General features: G+C 43.2%; 2 protein-coding genes across 3 annotated transcripts in view; one reads left to right on the top strand and one right to left on the bottom strand.

The window, feature by feature from the left end:
• Positions 1–6,397, top strand: part of TRIM37 (tripartite motif containing 37) — a 30,099-nt gene extending 23,702 nt beyond the window's left edge. The window contains exons 23-25 of one of the 2 annotated variants that reach the window (XM_084493425.1): positions 1,216–1,368; positions 2,157–2,241; positions 5,127–6,397. In XM_084493425.1, the coding sequence (XP_084349551.1) occupies positions 1,216–1,368; positions 2,157–2,241; positions 5,127–5,142 (254 nt within the window). In that variant the 3' untranslated portion in view covers positions 5,143–6,397. Of the gene's footprint in view, positions 1–1,215; positions 1,369–2,156; positions 2,242–2,675; positions 3,362–5,126 lie in introns of those variants that run through there. The other variant, XM_084493426.1, reaches the window with a different exon arrangement.
• The window catches only part of PPM1E (protein phosphatase, Mg2+/Mn2+ dependent 1E), a 65,810-nt gene continuing 56,955 nt past the window's right edge, over positions 5,753–14,607 (bottom strand). The window contains exons 3-7 of the mRNA XM_084493427.1: positions 13,171–13,370; positions 11,545–11,733; positions 10,183–10,326; positions 9,823–9,916; positions 5,753–9,555 (exon numbers count right to left, since the gene is read on the bottom strand). Coding sequence (XP_084349553.1) covers positions 8,489–9,555; positions 9,823–9,916; positions 10,183–10,326; positions 11,545–11,733; positions 13,171–13,370 — 1,694 coding nt within the window. The 3' untranslated portion in view covers positions 5,753–8,488. The remainder of the gene's footprint in view (positions 9,556–9,822; positions 9,917–10,182; positions 10,327–11,544; positions 11,734–13,170; positions 13,371–14,607) is intronic.

Here is a 14,607-nt window from a genome sequence, read left to right as displayed (position 1 = left end):
TCAGGAACAAGCCACAGTGGTAACTACCTCCACATCACACTAGAATCCCTCCAGTGTTTCGTTTGTATTGGGTGTTGTGGTACGTAAGCCAGTTTCCTTAGAGACTTAGAGGAAACTTTTCCCCCTCCCTTCCTGCATCCTTTCCATGCTGGAAAAAAATATTATTGCCTTTCTTTTTGAAAGTCCACGTAGAAGAGTTTTTTTTCTTATCTTGCTAAAACTCTCCTGCCTTCCACCCCTGCACTAATTTGAATTTCAATGACTGAATTGTAGCGCAAAGCCTATATTAAGGTGCCAGCATCCATCTCTATCTGCAGTGTGCAATATTGTGTAGGAGTTGGCATTTACAGAAGGTCTCTCAGTGACAAAACTGAATTTCTGCTCTTAGTCACTGCAGCGTGATCGTGATGTGCTCCCGCAGTTCTCCTATTATAGCAGAGAGTCTAATAGGAAAATGTTTTAAGAACTAAAATACTTCATTGTTAAAAACCCCAGGAAACAAATATTACTATTTTTTTTCCTTTTGGAGGAAAAACTACAGTAGAGTTGGCATCTCACTTAACTACTTGCTTTCTCTTAGCAATGACTATCAACTCTGGAGAAGTAAAAGAGCAGAACAAACCCTTTTGGTCAGCTACAGAACAGTATAAAAGGGAGGATTTTGATACCAGTGTACTCCCGAGTTGTGGCAAAACAAAAGAAGCCACCTTGAATATCATCAATAGCTCTGGTTCCTTTTTGAAGGAAAGGCATAGTTTTGTGTGCGAGACTTCAATAGATTACATAGAGTATTGCCGCTTGAAGGATATGGTAGATGTATCTGTGTAGAGGGTCACACTATCCCTTAACTGTTAAAGAATCCACCTGTATTTTCTGTCCTACTTGCAGAGGTAGATAGAGCAGCTGGCAGAGAGTGCAGCTGAACAGGAAGGAACCTGAGTCTGCACTCAGCTGGTGGCTTGCTGGAACTGCTCCTCTCAAGCTAAGCTGCGCTGCACAATTAGGATGTTTTCAAAGCTGGTCCCCGCTGTTTTGTCAAATTCCTTAGTGCCTTGGTAAATACATTAGCTCAAAAGATGCTCTTTCGCCCTTGTTCTCCTGCCAGCTCTTGGTATTTGATATTGATAACTCTAACATGTGAAGAAAGTTTAATGCTGTAGCTACAGAGATCTTACTGCCACCACTTTTGCTTTTGTTTGTTTATTTTTTTTGTAGGTGGGGCATGTCAGAAGCATGTCCTTCACCTCCTGCCAGGAATGAGCAGTGATAGTGACATTGAATGTGACACAGAAAACGAAGAGCAGGAGGATGCCACCTCTACGTCGGAGGGGTTTAACCATGCCTTTTCTGTGCAGTCCTCCAGTGAAGGTAGAACTGGTCGTGTTCGCGTCTTGTGAGTCTGCCTCAGCGCTGCTGCTGAAGCAGGGGTGGTGATGGTGCCGTAGAGGTATTAAAGCATGAGTAAGAGCCAATAAGATTTGGAACTCCTCTCCTGGGATCCTAATTAAAAGCAGATCAAAACAGAAGAGGGGAACTCTCACTAGCCTTGAGAAGTCAGTTTAGGTGAATCTCCCAGGGGAAGTGTTGGAAAACCCATAGCTCCAGTTCTTCTGAATTGGAACTCCCTGTGCACCAGCACTGGCACCGTAAGTAGGCTACCTTCAGGGAGGTAACCACTGCCTGAGACATGGATTTGCATCTTAATTGGCAGGAGTGTGCTTTGAGCACTTCAGTGTAATTTTAAAAACTCATTTCGTATCTTTCTGAAAAGCTTTAACCTTCTGATCAAATGAAAACCTGTAAGGTGACATCTGATGCTGGTTGGAGCTGATTTGGGCCTGAATAAGCACCTCACTGTGCATTAGCAGGATGGCCTAACGACTCAGCCCAGTAATTAGTTTACAGCTTTGCTGTGTGTCTGCAGCAGGCATTAAATCTTTGCAACTCATCGGAATAATAAAAACTTTGCTCGTATCTGTGCTTGACTAAAGTTATCTTTAATTTAAAACCCTATGGCAGTCCTAGCAGTGTCGATCACATCGTGTACCAGTATGTTAGGGATGAAGTACAACAGAACAGCACTTGCAAGTGATGGAACATTAACTCTCTCTGTTCTGATTGCTTGCCTGGTAAAGTTTTTTTTTGTTTGTTTTCAGTCTCAGAGCGGTGCTCAGCGTTCCCAGAGGGTGATCAAGTCAGTCCTGATGATCTCAGCTTTGTTAATGGAGAAGACAACACCAGGTAATTCTAACTGTTTGCCTTAGCTAGCTCCTGAGGTGACCAGATCCCTGGGGATGCACCTTTCCTGTACTGCCCCTCGAGCTGCAGAGATTAGAGGAAATGTTCATCTTCCTTCAGGTAGACAGAAGGGTGTTTGTGCAGCCTAATGCACCACAGCCTGCCCCCAGGAGAGGTAGAGCAGACAGGTGAGCTCCTGGTCTGTGTGGCTAACTTGGCTCCTCAGGGCTGTTCAGTGATCTGCATTTTTAGGGCAGCCTTTAAAAATTACACTGCTAAGGAAGGACTGCCTGAGTTTTTGCATGCTTACATAATCACCAATAAATGGGGTTTCAGTACCCAGCACAGAACTTTGAATTACCAGGTTGTATTTGTTGAAGCCTTGAAACTGTCCCAGAACAAGGGTTTTCAATGAAAGCTGACTTTCTTTGAACCAGATAGAGAACTGGCTCGGGGCCTGAAGACTCGCTGGCTCGTGTTCCTGGGAAGAGGTGCATTTATTCACTGGAGCTTAGTCCGAGGCTGTTGATGGTTTTGTGTGCACTCCATTCTGTCAATACCATTGTGTGGTTCTTCTGCAGTCATCTTAAACCTGTTACTGGGGCAAAATGACCTTTAAAGGCTTATTATAAAGGTTGCGTTCCTGCTGGCTCTGCCAGCTTCAGATGCTCTGAAAAAATGTCCAAAATGTGCTGGAGCCCTGTTTCAGGCTGTCCTCTTGTGTCATTGGAGTAACAGCCAATGCACAAATGTCCTCGTTTTAAACGGTCTGAACTGACTGAGACTACTGACTGCCACTGCTGCAGTGGCTCGAGAGTTGGGGTAAAGTAGCTGGCACAGAAGTTGTTTTCCGCAGACTGTGCTGTGGACCAACCGAACACATTGCCAAACTTTTTGCCACTGTGCATTGCATTTTGAGCTGCTAAACTACTTGTGAAGCTATGATGAAAGCTGAATAACTGGTTAGTGAAAAAGCATGAATTTATGTGATAGTTGTCCTTGTCTCAGCTGACTACTGGCATTCATTTTCATGTGAGTGTTCCGCAGTGTAAGTGCTGTACAACTCATAGTTTAAAACTGTTTGCACTTTGTTAATAAAATGAATGTTGAAATCTGGTGTGAAGTTCTAGATGTTCATGTGTAAATATGTAAAAGGGTACAGGCTGTCTGTTAAGATAAGCAGAACACTGTCACCAAGCTTGACTTGCTCTTTAGTACTGAGTTGGTATCATGCCTGCCTGAATATAGGAGAACTTTCTTCCGCTGTACAGCTGTCGCTTCTTTTAAGCCCCTTTCACCAAGTAAATCAGGAAATCCACAGGGAATTTTAAAGCTGTGTTGAGGGAAGCCAGACCAACTATTTAAATCTTACACATTCAGATAGGAAGCGAGGAGGATCTATGGCTTTTACCTGACTTGCTCTTTATGCAGGAAGTATTTCTCTGTTCCTAACTTGTACTTTATGCAGTATTTGTTTCTCAGCTGAAGGAAGGTGAGGGCAGCTTTTATGCATGCGTTGTTCCAGCTGATGAGTGCTGAAGGTGGCCTTATGACAAGCTGCACGTTATGATAGCGGAGCGTGAGTGTTTACTGTTGTACAGGGTGGCATGTTGATTAGTATATGCAGCCCAATTAGCAGTAATCACAAAGCTCTGCCTCTTCAACACTCACAGCTGCTTTACTCTTACAAAGAGGGCCAAGCTGAAGTAAATTATTTTAATTGGCCACATGATCTGCTCTGGAGTTGGTGTCCAACGTTTGCAGTAAAAAACAGTGCCCTCATGCTTTGCTGCCCTCACAAAGAACTTAAAGCTGATTTTAAACAAGAGGTAGGGAAACAGGCTGGGATGCCTGATTTAAGTAACTTACTGTGAGCTGGACCTGAAAGTGACTGTGCCCTGACAGCACGTTGCCTTTGTAGCTGTAAAATAGATCAGCCAGGGGCTGTAGTGCACCTTGGTGTTTCCCTGTGTAGGTACCCTAGAGCCCAGCAGTGAAATGGCATTTTTCCTTAGGTATTGCACAAAAGAAGTCATCTTTTACCACGCTGAAGACACTTAACTGTTAGTTGCTGTCCTCATTAGCTTTTAATGAAACAGACTAGCTGAATTGTGGTTTAAATTACTGTTTTATTTAAGATATTGGTAAAACTTCAACAGTTTTTCTGTATAAACAGCATAAATAAAATATGGATGACTAATACATGGTTATAACTATAAACTCATATGTGAACTGTAGAACAAGATTGCAAATGGAAAGTCCCAACACTGTTAAATGATTAGCTTTAACTTATTCACTTTATAAAGAACATGTTAGTTTCATGAACAAGGTAACACAGATAGCTCAACAGGAGCACCCAGTGCAGCAACTGACAACACACCTGGCTATCTACACAAATATGCGTTTGGGCGTAGAAGTACTCAGGGTGATCTCAGCCAACTTCCCCTGTTCTTGGTTCAAGATGTCTTCCAGAGTGAAGGAGAGGGAGAAGAAAAAAAAAAAACGCTAACACGATGCAATTGCGACATACAATAGTTGTACTAGACCCTAAGAGGTGGGATTTAGTTTTTCTTTAGCTTTAGTGCTGGCAAGTATAGTGCGATCGCCTGCTTATCAGGGACTGGAAAAAAGTATGAACATTTAAGTCAGAGGTTGTGTTAGTGCTTCATTCTTACTTATTGCACGATACAAGGGTAGAAAGTTTTGTTCCTGTTGCAAAGAGGGTATGAATTAAAGAAAGATTGCCCTAGATTACAGGCATGAACAAAGCTGCGGTATCCCCTTCGATGGCTTTGTTTATGTGACTAGTGCTGAGTGAATAAATTGTGCTAAAACAGCCCCTAATTTAGACCAATCTTTCTCTTTTTTTTTTTTTTTTTTTCCTGCAGAACATTGCCAGGGTAGGGAGGATTTAGTGAGGAGATAGTGGACCTGAACTACAGCAGTCATGTCTATAAACACGGAACTCGTTATGCCTCATCTTATCTGCCCATAGGACATGCATTTCTCACTGACACACAGTGTTCCAAAAACAGAGTGGAGTTTTTATGACAATGTACCACCATAAATGTGGCGTAAGTTAGGCTGCTTTGATATTGTCCTTCAGTGTTACGATGCAATCTAAATCAAATACTGAATGGTTTTAACTTGCAAGGACAATCGATGGCACTTCTAGGTAAAAGAAAAAAGTTATATACATGCGTTTCCACCCACCTTTAGTGCAAATCGAAATGGGTTAACAGCTCCCTGGTCTGGTGCTATACTGCTCTCTGCAACGCAGACATTCCTCAGAGTTGCACATTTAAAAAGTGTGCACAGGAAACTATCAGAGTGGGGATTGAGCGAATCCCTCTAGTACTCACAGTGAATAGCTTACGAGTGAGTTTTGAGGAGCTTCAGACAAAGCCTGAAGCCCATTTCTCAAAACCAACATAATTAAAAAAAAAAAATGTTTTCACTACCTACCTCCTAGTTCTGCAAACACGCTTAACACGTAAACTGAAACTGATGCGGGTTGTGTTAACGCGAAAAGGGATACTTCAGCTCTTTATTGGAAAGATTGGTTATACAAATTTCACCACCACTAAGATGCACAATAAAAATACAAAACACAGGTCACAGACAATCTCAGTATCAACAGTTAATAAATACAATTAGATACTTTTATATTAACCTAATATTTTTACATTGTCACCAGCTAGACACTCAAAGTACGAGATACAGAACACTTAGATACCATTAGAGGGGGATTATTGCTTACGTTAGCAAGCAGCAAGTAAGGGCACAGGATTTTGAACTGAAGAGAACTACTTCCTATCACCAGTGGCATTAAGAGAAAACACTGCATTTCACAAAGCACTGCTTTTTTTGTCTAGTGTGTAGAATCAAGAGCAGCATATATCAGACCAATAACCACTACTTTTAATATTATAGAACTTTAAAGGACTTACCTTACAAATGGTTCCTATCTACTCTATAAATATGCATTTAGTGAAGAAATGAACACTTGCTATCTATACAATGTTTTTTACCTGACCACACTGGAACTACGATGGTAGATTTTTCTCCTAGCAAGATAAATGGTATGAGTAGCAGAATTATCATGTATGAATCCACACCTAAAAAGCTGTATCCTTCCCAAAACAGCACACATGCAGTCCAGTGCTCTTCAACTGCTCCTGCAGACTGGGAAGAAGTTTATCATTCGTAACACTTTGTCATTCTAATTACTCATAGAAACAATTGCACTTACACCACCTTTCTCTCAGAAGCACGCTATAAGATGGACTCACTGCATCGTTATTACTGCGAATAATTTAAAACAAAGGCACCACAGAGATGCCCCAGAGTTGCATATTTTACTGTTTCTCAAATTTCCTTAGTAAATCTAACTTGGAACATATGCTGCAGCTAAAGAGAATGTTGACAACAGCTAAGGCTTAATAAGATGACAGATAAGAGCCAATGATCCCATAAGATAAAAAGAAAAAAGAAAAAAAATCTCTGAATAAGATCAAAGGAATCTAAAGCCACACTCCAACTCCTGGTTACTCACAAAGCCTTTTGCTATTCATCAAATTGCTTTTAAAATAGTGCATCAAAGATCGGAGAAGCGGAAATTGGCAGAATTCAAACCTCGCCATCTCATCGTGTTGAATAATCTCCTGACTACTTATAATATTAAAATACTTTGCAAATTCTAGCTAAATACTAACACTGTTATTAAACTGTTACTGCTAAAATGATATGATGTACAATAAATGCTTATGAAGACTTACTTTATTCATACTACTCCAAATGTCTTCATGTAACAAATGAAAGGAACAGGATGTGCATTGAGTGGAGCTGATGGGAACAGTCTGCTTACTTAGGTCCTAATTTAATGCTCCCTTAAGGGTTAACAGCACCTCAGGGCTAGGGCAGAGCAGGTGGGTACCCTCTGTTTGTCTGTTTCCGAGTTCCACAAGCAGTGCTCTGCTTATTAACACAAGGGCAACTGACACTCCTCACTCTTCCTTCTGAATTTGGGTTTAACCGAAGTAGAGCCCTGGATTGTCAGCGGATTTCACCCTCTGCACTAAACCCCAAGCACATCCCCTGCTCATCTGCATTCACTCCGGATTGCGCCGGCAGCCCGGCACCCGCTCTGACGCATTCTGGAAATCACCAAATTGCAGCACTGATGGTCCTTGTAGACACAGCATCTTGACGTCCTTCATGCTGCAACTTTTTACTCACTTATGTCTTTGCCATCCAGAAATCATTACTGAAACCAAACATCTCATCAAATTGCTCATTATTCCTAGCAAGCAGTTCTCTGGTTTGACTGGGTGAGTGGCAGTAGCATCGTACTGAACGTCTCCACAGACATGGGTTTGTTTTAAGACCTGAGATGAAGTTACGGTGGAAAGAGGTTGGCTCAAAGCATTAAGCACAATTATATTTGATTAAAACTAATTGAGAACAGTTTCCTAAACTGACAAACAAGAAAAATGCCACTAAAAGCACCAGAAAGATACGAAATTCCCTATGCTGTACCTCTAGCCATAGGAAATATATTTTTTAAAAACTACAAAAAAGTTTTCTTCATATTCCATATTTTATGTTACAGGAAAAAAAAATAATAGGTAAATTATGAGTCTGTACCTCAATCGGAGTCTGAGAACAGAGCGGCAGGAGCTTAGTTTGTCCATTCCTAAGTTACCTGGTAAAACCTTGTATGGCTTTTAGTCTTTTACCTGCAAAAGTGGATGTAATTTTCTGATTCATCTTAATGCTAGCCTGAAATAAACAGAAAGCAGAACACAAAATAACCCACACAACCTGGACTTCTACAGAAACTTCCCCCCCACTCTAAAAAATTTGGCAGTTCTCAACCAGAACCCTTCCTGACGTATTGCTCCAGACACCTCCCGGGCGGGTTCGGGTTCACCTTCCTGCAGGCTCAAGGACTGTTCCCTCCCAGTGTCTGTTCAGTGCCCCAGCAGCTCGGCTCTCGCTAGTGAATGTGGCTGGATACTTGTGGGTGGGGGTGGCTGTGGCATTGCTCAGGGTGGCACCACCAGCAAACTTTGTTGAGACTGAAACAACTACATTTGTTAATTCCTAGGTCTATTTACACGTGGGTTGAGCTTTGCAGGGGACTGTAGTACCGTTCTGAAATGCCCACCTTTTTTTGCTTCCTGATGATGCCAGTTTATTTTGGGAATGTCTATTGGGAGAGTCTGAAGGGGAAACACAAGGGGGATGGTTACATTTTACAGCATTGATGAAGGTACGAATCTGGTATACAATTACTTTGTCTTCGCATCAAAAACATGCTCTCAGGGTAAGCGTTATGCCTAGCCAGCCTCCACCACGGGGAGTGTCTTACCAACGACCTGGCGTGACTGCGGCTTTGGACAGGCAAGGACAGACCCGATCCTTCTCTGTGGGAAGGCTCTCGAGCCAAGAGGGGCGTGTGAAACTTTGGTTTGAGCCTGGCTCCTCGTCGCCTCTTCCCATTACAGAACCGGAAATGAAAGACCCCAACTCGCTTTCCCAAGGATCTGAACAGTTCATCTTCCAGCCCAAAGAAGATCGGAGACAAACCCTTCCCCCTGTAGATGCTCTGCCCTGCAGCATGCAAACTAAGGGGAGCGCTGGCCTCCCTGGGATCGCTCTGTCCACAAGCTGATGATGCGGCGCTCTCTGGTGATTCGTTCTTCTCTGTTAAACCATTCATCAAATTCGCATTCTTTGGTATACCAGGACTAAACACTTGAATTGGTGGCAGGTATTTGGCACTCTTAGGTGTACTAGTTTCTGTGTTTGTCAGGTCTAAATAGCCTTGATCATCGAACGGGTTAATGCTGGACCCTATGCTTAAGCTAGTTCTATCAGTGAAGGAATCCACTCGTCCATCATACCCTAGGTCTGCAGGTGCTGAGCATTGGTGCTGGGGCCACGGTCGTTTGCAGTCATGGTTTTCCTTATCTTCCCCACCGTCTTCTTGCCCACCTTGAAAAGAGTTCTCTGTCCAGTCCGACTCCTCACTAACGCTGACTGCTGCATTCATGTCCCTGAGAAATACCACAATGACAGTAATGTTGTCGCTGGAACCGGCATCGCGAGCAGATGCCACTAATTTATGTGCTACCATGCTGCTGTCACCATTATTCTCCTTTAGATGGTCAGCCACCACTTTGACTGCCTCATCGGGATTGACTGTGTCATAGAAGCCGTCGCAGGCTAAAATGAGGTAGTCTTCAGAGCCATCTAGTACAGTGGAGGCAGAGTCTGCATCCCCACAGATATATGGCTTGTGCTCAGCGTCCCCTGTGGAAAAACAACACACAGACACGAGGCCGTGGGTTTGCAGCCACAGCATCTGGAAGGCCTTTTATTAACACAGCATGGAGCCGGTGGCTCTCATCGCCAAGTTAAAGAGATTACTTGGAACAGCCCCTCTGACTGTAGAGGTAAAAATAGAGGTCACTGCTCACAGCTGTATCTTCAGCTGTATTTCAAGTTTTGATCACTAGAAAATGAAAGTTTAATTAAAGGAAAAGCAAGGCTGAAAAAGGAATTAAAGCCCATTCTTACCAATAGCTCTGGAGACTGACAGGCTCCCATTCACCCTCCAGGCTCCAAACCAGACCACACAGCCACCAAGGGCCTCAATGCGTTTCTTCTCATCCTAAACAGCAAGGCAACACAGGAGTTGTTTGAACAGAGCTCTTAGCACTCGCCATCGCACTCTGAACACCCCCTCCAGATGAGGACAAAGGATTTGCAGATTTTCATGCTACCTTCCAGCCAAACCAGAGTAACTGGGCCATAGTCTGCCACTCTGAGAGACACTGTCAAAGCAACACTCAGTGTCCAAGAATGCCATATGAAGCCAATACCTGTCAGCTTCAATGGTAAGCATGGGTGGGTCAGTTTAGAACAGGCCATTCTCACCTCTCGATCTGGTTTGTGGGGTTTCATCAGTTCCACAGCTTGGCCTCTCCTCACAAGCATAACCTGGGAGTCTCCAAGCCAAGCCACATGCAACATATTTCCTCGGATGAAAGTCACCACCCCGGTGGTTCCACAACGCAAACTCTGTAATGGAGAAAAAAAAAAGCTTACAGTTTTAAATAAGCAAACCAAAATCATTTCAAAGCATGTGAACATGCGGGCTTTCTAGGATGCTTGCAGCCTGTTCTCAGGGGGAATGGGCAGCGCTTTCCTTACTGCTGTGACTGTTCTGCAACAGCCCCCCAGCACCAGTGCAAGTCATTGATTTCGCCTTGAATTGGAAGCACATTTCAGAAGCTGGGCTCAGCCAGTGATCTGCTGCTGTTCTAGCTGACTTCCCGGGCCTGCTTCCTATCTGCTGATAGAGATGCATGCATGTTAATGATCTCGGAGGGAGGTTTATTTGTAAGCACCTCAAGTTCCCTGCACTTAACTTAGCCCTGGCATAAGTTTAGGAGGCCTAGGAGGCAATCCATTTATTCTTGCTTTCTGGAGCTAAGAAAGATTTATGTTGTAGATGAGGAAAAAAAAAAAAAAAAAAACACAGCCCCCCAAGGACTAAACCTAGTTAGCATGCGAACATCAGAACTGCAGCAGCATCCTTCTAAATGAACTGGATGTTGTCAGAAGCGCGAGGGTGACATTTACACAGAACGTGAAGGCCACCACTGGGACCAGTACAGACTGGGCACCAACAGCTCCCTGCTGCCCCCCCCACTGAGCTCAGCTCAGCGCCTGGTGCACCCTGCTAACAAAGGCAGCAGGAAGGTCGCTAATAGGGCAGTGCTGTGTGCCACACACCTCTGTTAGCCCAGCACACCACAGTCAATTTATTGATGACTCATACCAGCATTTCTTCAGTCATTTTCATTTTTATCTTCACTATATGGTTCTGGGACTAAGGGGTGCTTTGCACCACCTGTTTGGTTCCCTGATCCTCCTTAGGAGCTTCCATTCAAGCACACAAACAGATCTTGCCTCGTTTGCTGCCCCACTGCACTGGAAACTGAGGTTTGTGGATAACACTAGGACTCCTACTCTCCAGGTCAACTCATAGCTGCACCACACAAGCCTGCAGTGTTTGAGAAAGCTAACAAATCTATGCAAATTCTGGTTGTTCCTGTCTGAGACCTGTTCTGATAGCCTGATGTGCTGGAAACTTGTTCTGTCTGTCTCAGTGGTATGATATTCAGCCAACTTTTTGTTTTGTTTTGTTTTGTTTTTGTTTGTTTGTTTCATACACAGAATTTGTCAGTTAATACTTTCAGAATCTAGCCCTTCTCTCCCACGTTTCTCAATCACCTCTCTGGCTGCCTTCTGCACAAAACGCTCATCGGTCACACGGAAGGCTCGGCACAGCGCCTCTGCCGGGTCATGCTGAAACATCTCCTGATGGACCATGTTCACATGGAGATGGATGGAGGCATAGATGGCAGCATCCACTCCCCCGTGACCATCGAACACTGCAAAGTAAGCTTGCTCTTCTTGGTCCTGTCAGTGAAAACAAATTGAGAAAACAACTAAAAGAGAAAGCAATGGAAACAGTTAATTGGATTGTCTCTCAAACTTTTGAGCCTGAGATTTGTGATGTCCTCTGTGGGCGTTCACCAGCATTAAACTGCACTTAGAGCCAGACTCCACCAGAAAAACAAGCTACTCAGACTATCTGCACTTTCATCAATGGGAAACAATACAGTTTGCGTGAAGTCTACATTGATACTGGAATCCACCAGGGATAAATGCCTGTACGGTTAAAATGTGAAGCCAGCTAGCCTCTGCTTTCATCTTCCCCCTGCCTCCTTTTTTAAATCTAATCCATATCACCTTAGGTGCCTGTTTTTAAAATACCCGTATGTACTCTCTCATCAGATAATTAAACGTGATTGTATTCACACATCAAGTACAGCAAAATCACTCATCTTCAAGTCAGTTTTCTCAGCTTCTCCTTATCTGTTCAAACAGAGAAACAAAGCTCTGTACCCAGAGACATCAACTCCTGTGCCTATTCAGACATATAACACACCAACCCGCTGTCAGTGCCAATTCAACCTTGACAGCCATCTCAGTGACTAGAATATTTGTACATTGTAATTTTTAAGTAATGGGCTCCAACACAAATTGGAATAAGAAAGCTGACAATTGACAGGCAAAGGAAACATCTGCCTCTGTTTGCATTAATATCATTTAAAGGCAAGAATTTGGATAGGGCATAGAAAATGGTTATTAAAGTGACAGAATGTAATAAAGAATCAATTGCACAGCAACCTGATCCCAATGGTAAAATTCTTGCCATTTTCTTTTTCTTGCCATTTCTCTGTGTCCAGTTTTATATCTCAAGGAAGAGCAAGCACGAGCATTTGACTGGTAGCCAAATACAGAAATTAACAGAGGGAAGTCTGGTCCAAGTTCCAATAAATTACTCATGTTGCTAGATTCTTGTGTGAACTGCACTTTGTTCTGTAAATTTTGTGTTTGTTTGTTTAAACTTTCTTTCTTTGCTCTTGCTTTTGACTTCTTCCTACCAAAAGATAGGCAAAACACCTCAATCCTGCAGGTAATACAATGCATCAGCTGCCTCTCACAAACATAGGGCTGCCTTCTGCATATGGCAGGTCACTTCTTCGGCCACTGCATGAGTGGCTACATAAGATGGGGCAGAAACAAACTTTGTTTAGATAGTATTTCACCAGAAGTCTAGGAAAGTTGCTCTTTTATTTTATATACACTACACAGAAACTGCCATACAGCTGCTGTAATCACAGAATCAACTGAGCTCACTTAGGAGCATGTTTGCTTCCTGACGTTCCATCCTTCTCAGTTCCATCACATGTATGGCTTTTGTCTTCACAGTAAAAGACTGCCTAGTTCCCCCAGCAATGTAAACTGTATTCAGCACATGTAGCTACCTTCCACAGAATCTCATTTTACCTCAAGGTTGAAGAGCATGTTGAAGTCTGGAATGCAGACGTGCTTGTCTTCCATTTTCCTGCGCATGTTCTTGATGGCATGGATGGATGTCTCGTAGTAGCGGTGGGGCTTCGGCTGGAGTGGGAAGTCTTTCACCCAGTTGCTGCAGATCTCATGGAGTTTGCTAAAAACTAAACGGGCTAGCTTCACTGTCTCAATCTCTGGGGGAAGCAAACACCACAAATAAAAGGCTAAGAGTGTTATTGAGATTTTTTTCTTTTGCATACATTACAAAGATGAAACAAAACCATTTTAGCCAAGCAGTTGAGATGGATGTCAGCAGGGAAATTCTGGCTGCTGATACATAAAAAGAGGAAGCCAAACTCACCATAATCAGCATTCATCAGTGCAAAGCTCATTGTTTGTCTTTTTAGTCTAAACATTCCTCCGTGCCTTTGGGGAACTCATTTGCAGCATCAGGAAAAATGAAAAGCAAGTATGTTTCCCTCAGCATTTGATCCCCCGTGTAGCTCTGCACAGGGTGGTGTAGCTGTGCCACAGAGCCCTGATAGGGAATTCTTCAAGGCATACAGCATCGCACACGAAAAACACAACCCATTACAGTGATGTATTGTTTCAGACCAAACCACCGATTCACAACAACACCTTACTGCAGAACTGAGGCAATACGGTAAATAAACTGCAGAAAATAATAGCATCCTTTTAAGATGCTCCGGCAGTGTACAAATTCGGGTACCTTCTTAGTTGCATAAGATTACTGTGAGATTCCCAAATAGGCAGCACGTCAAAGAAATCTGCACGAGCAAGTGAAAAAAAAACTATAAAGGTCTTAAATTTAAGAAAATGCTGAACTGTCACTCTTGAAAAGTATTTTAAAATGTGAAAACTCAGGCACTGTCAGTCATTCTGAAGTTCAGGGAAGGGAAACAGGAAGTAAGTATCAGAGTCAAACATACCAAAATCTCCTTTATCTTGGTCATTCACCAATGCCAGAGATCTTCAAAGCTAAACAACAATCCCTACACGTCAATCACATCTCACAGAGGAATAGCTCAAATGCAAGAGTAGAACTGAGAGATGCTGTGGCCCTTCCCTCACAGAAACCCTGTGAAGAACCTACAAAGCAACATTTGCTGCTTTCAGTACTAGGTCTGCACAAGATGTGGGCTATAATGATCTGGAAGCCAAGATCCCTAGCAGCAAGTATCATCCCAGTTCCGCTGCTTACGAGTTGGTTCAAGCTTGATCTTCAAAAGCAGCCATTAAGATGGAAGTAAGCTATACGTATAATCGAAGGAAGGAGTCCTGACTTCTGGAAATCATACAATTGGGTCACCCAGTGCCACCACAGGAATGAGTATCAGTTCTCCCACTACACCTATCCTGCTCGCACCAGGGTCACCAGGAATCTCTGTGCTGTTTTTAAAGAGGGAACAC

This window comes from Aythya ferina (assembly GCF_964211825.1).
Source record: "Aythya ferina genome assembly, chromosome: 19".
NCBI lineage: Eukaryota > Metazoa > Chordata > Aves > Anseriformes > Anatidae > Aythya > Aythya ferina.
The sequence above is the reverse complement of the archived record's forward strand: the minus strand, read 5'-3'. Positions and strand labels throughout refer to the sequence as shown.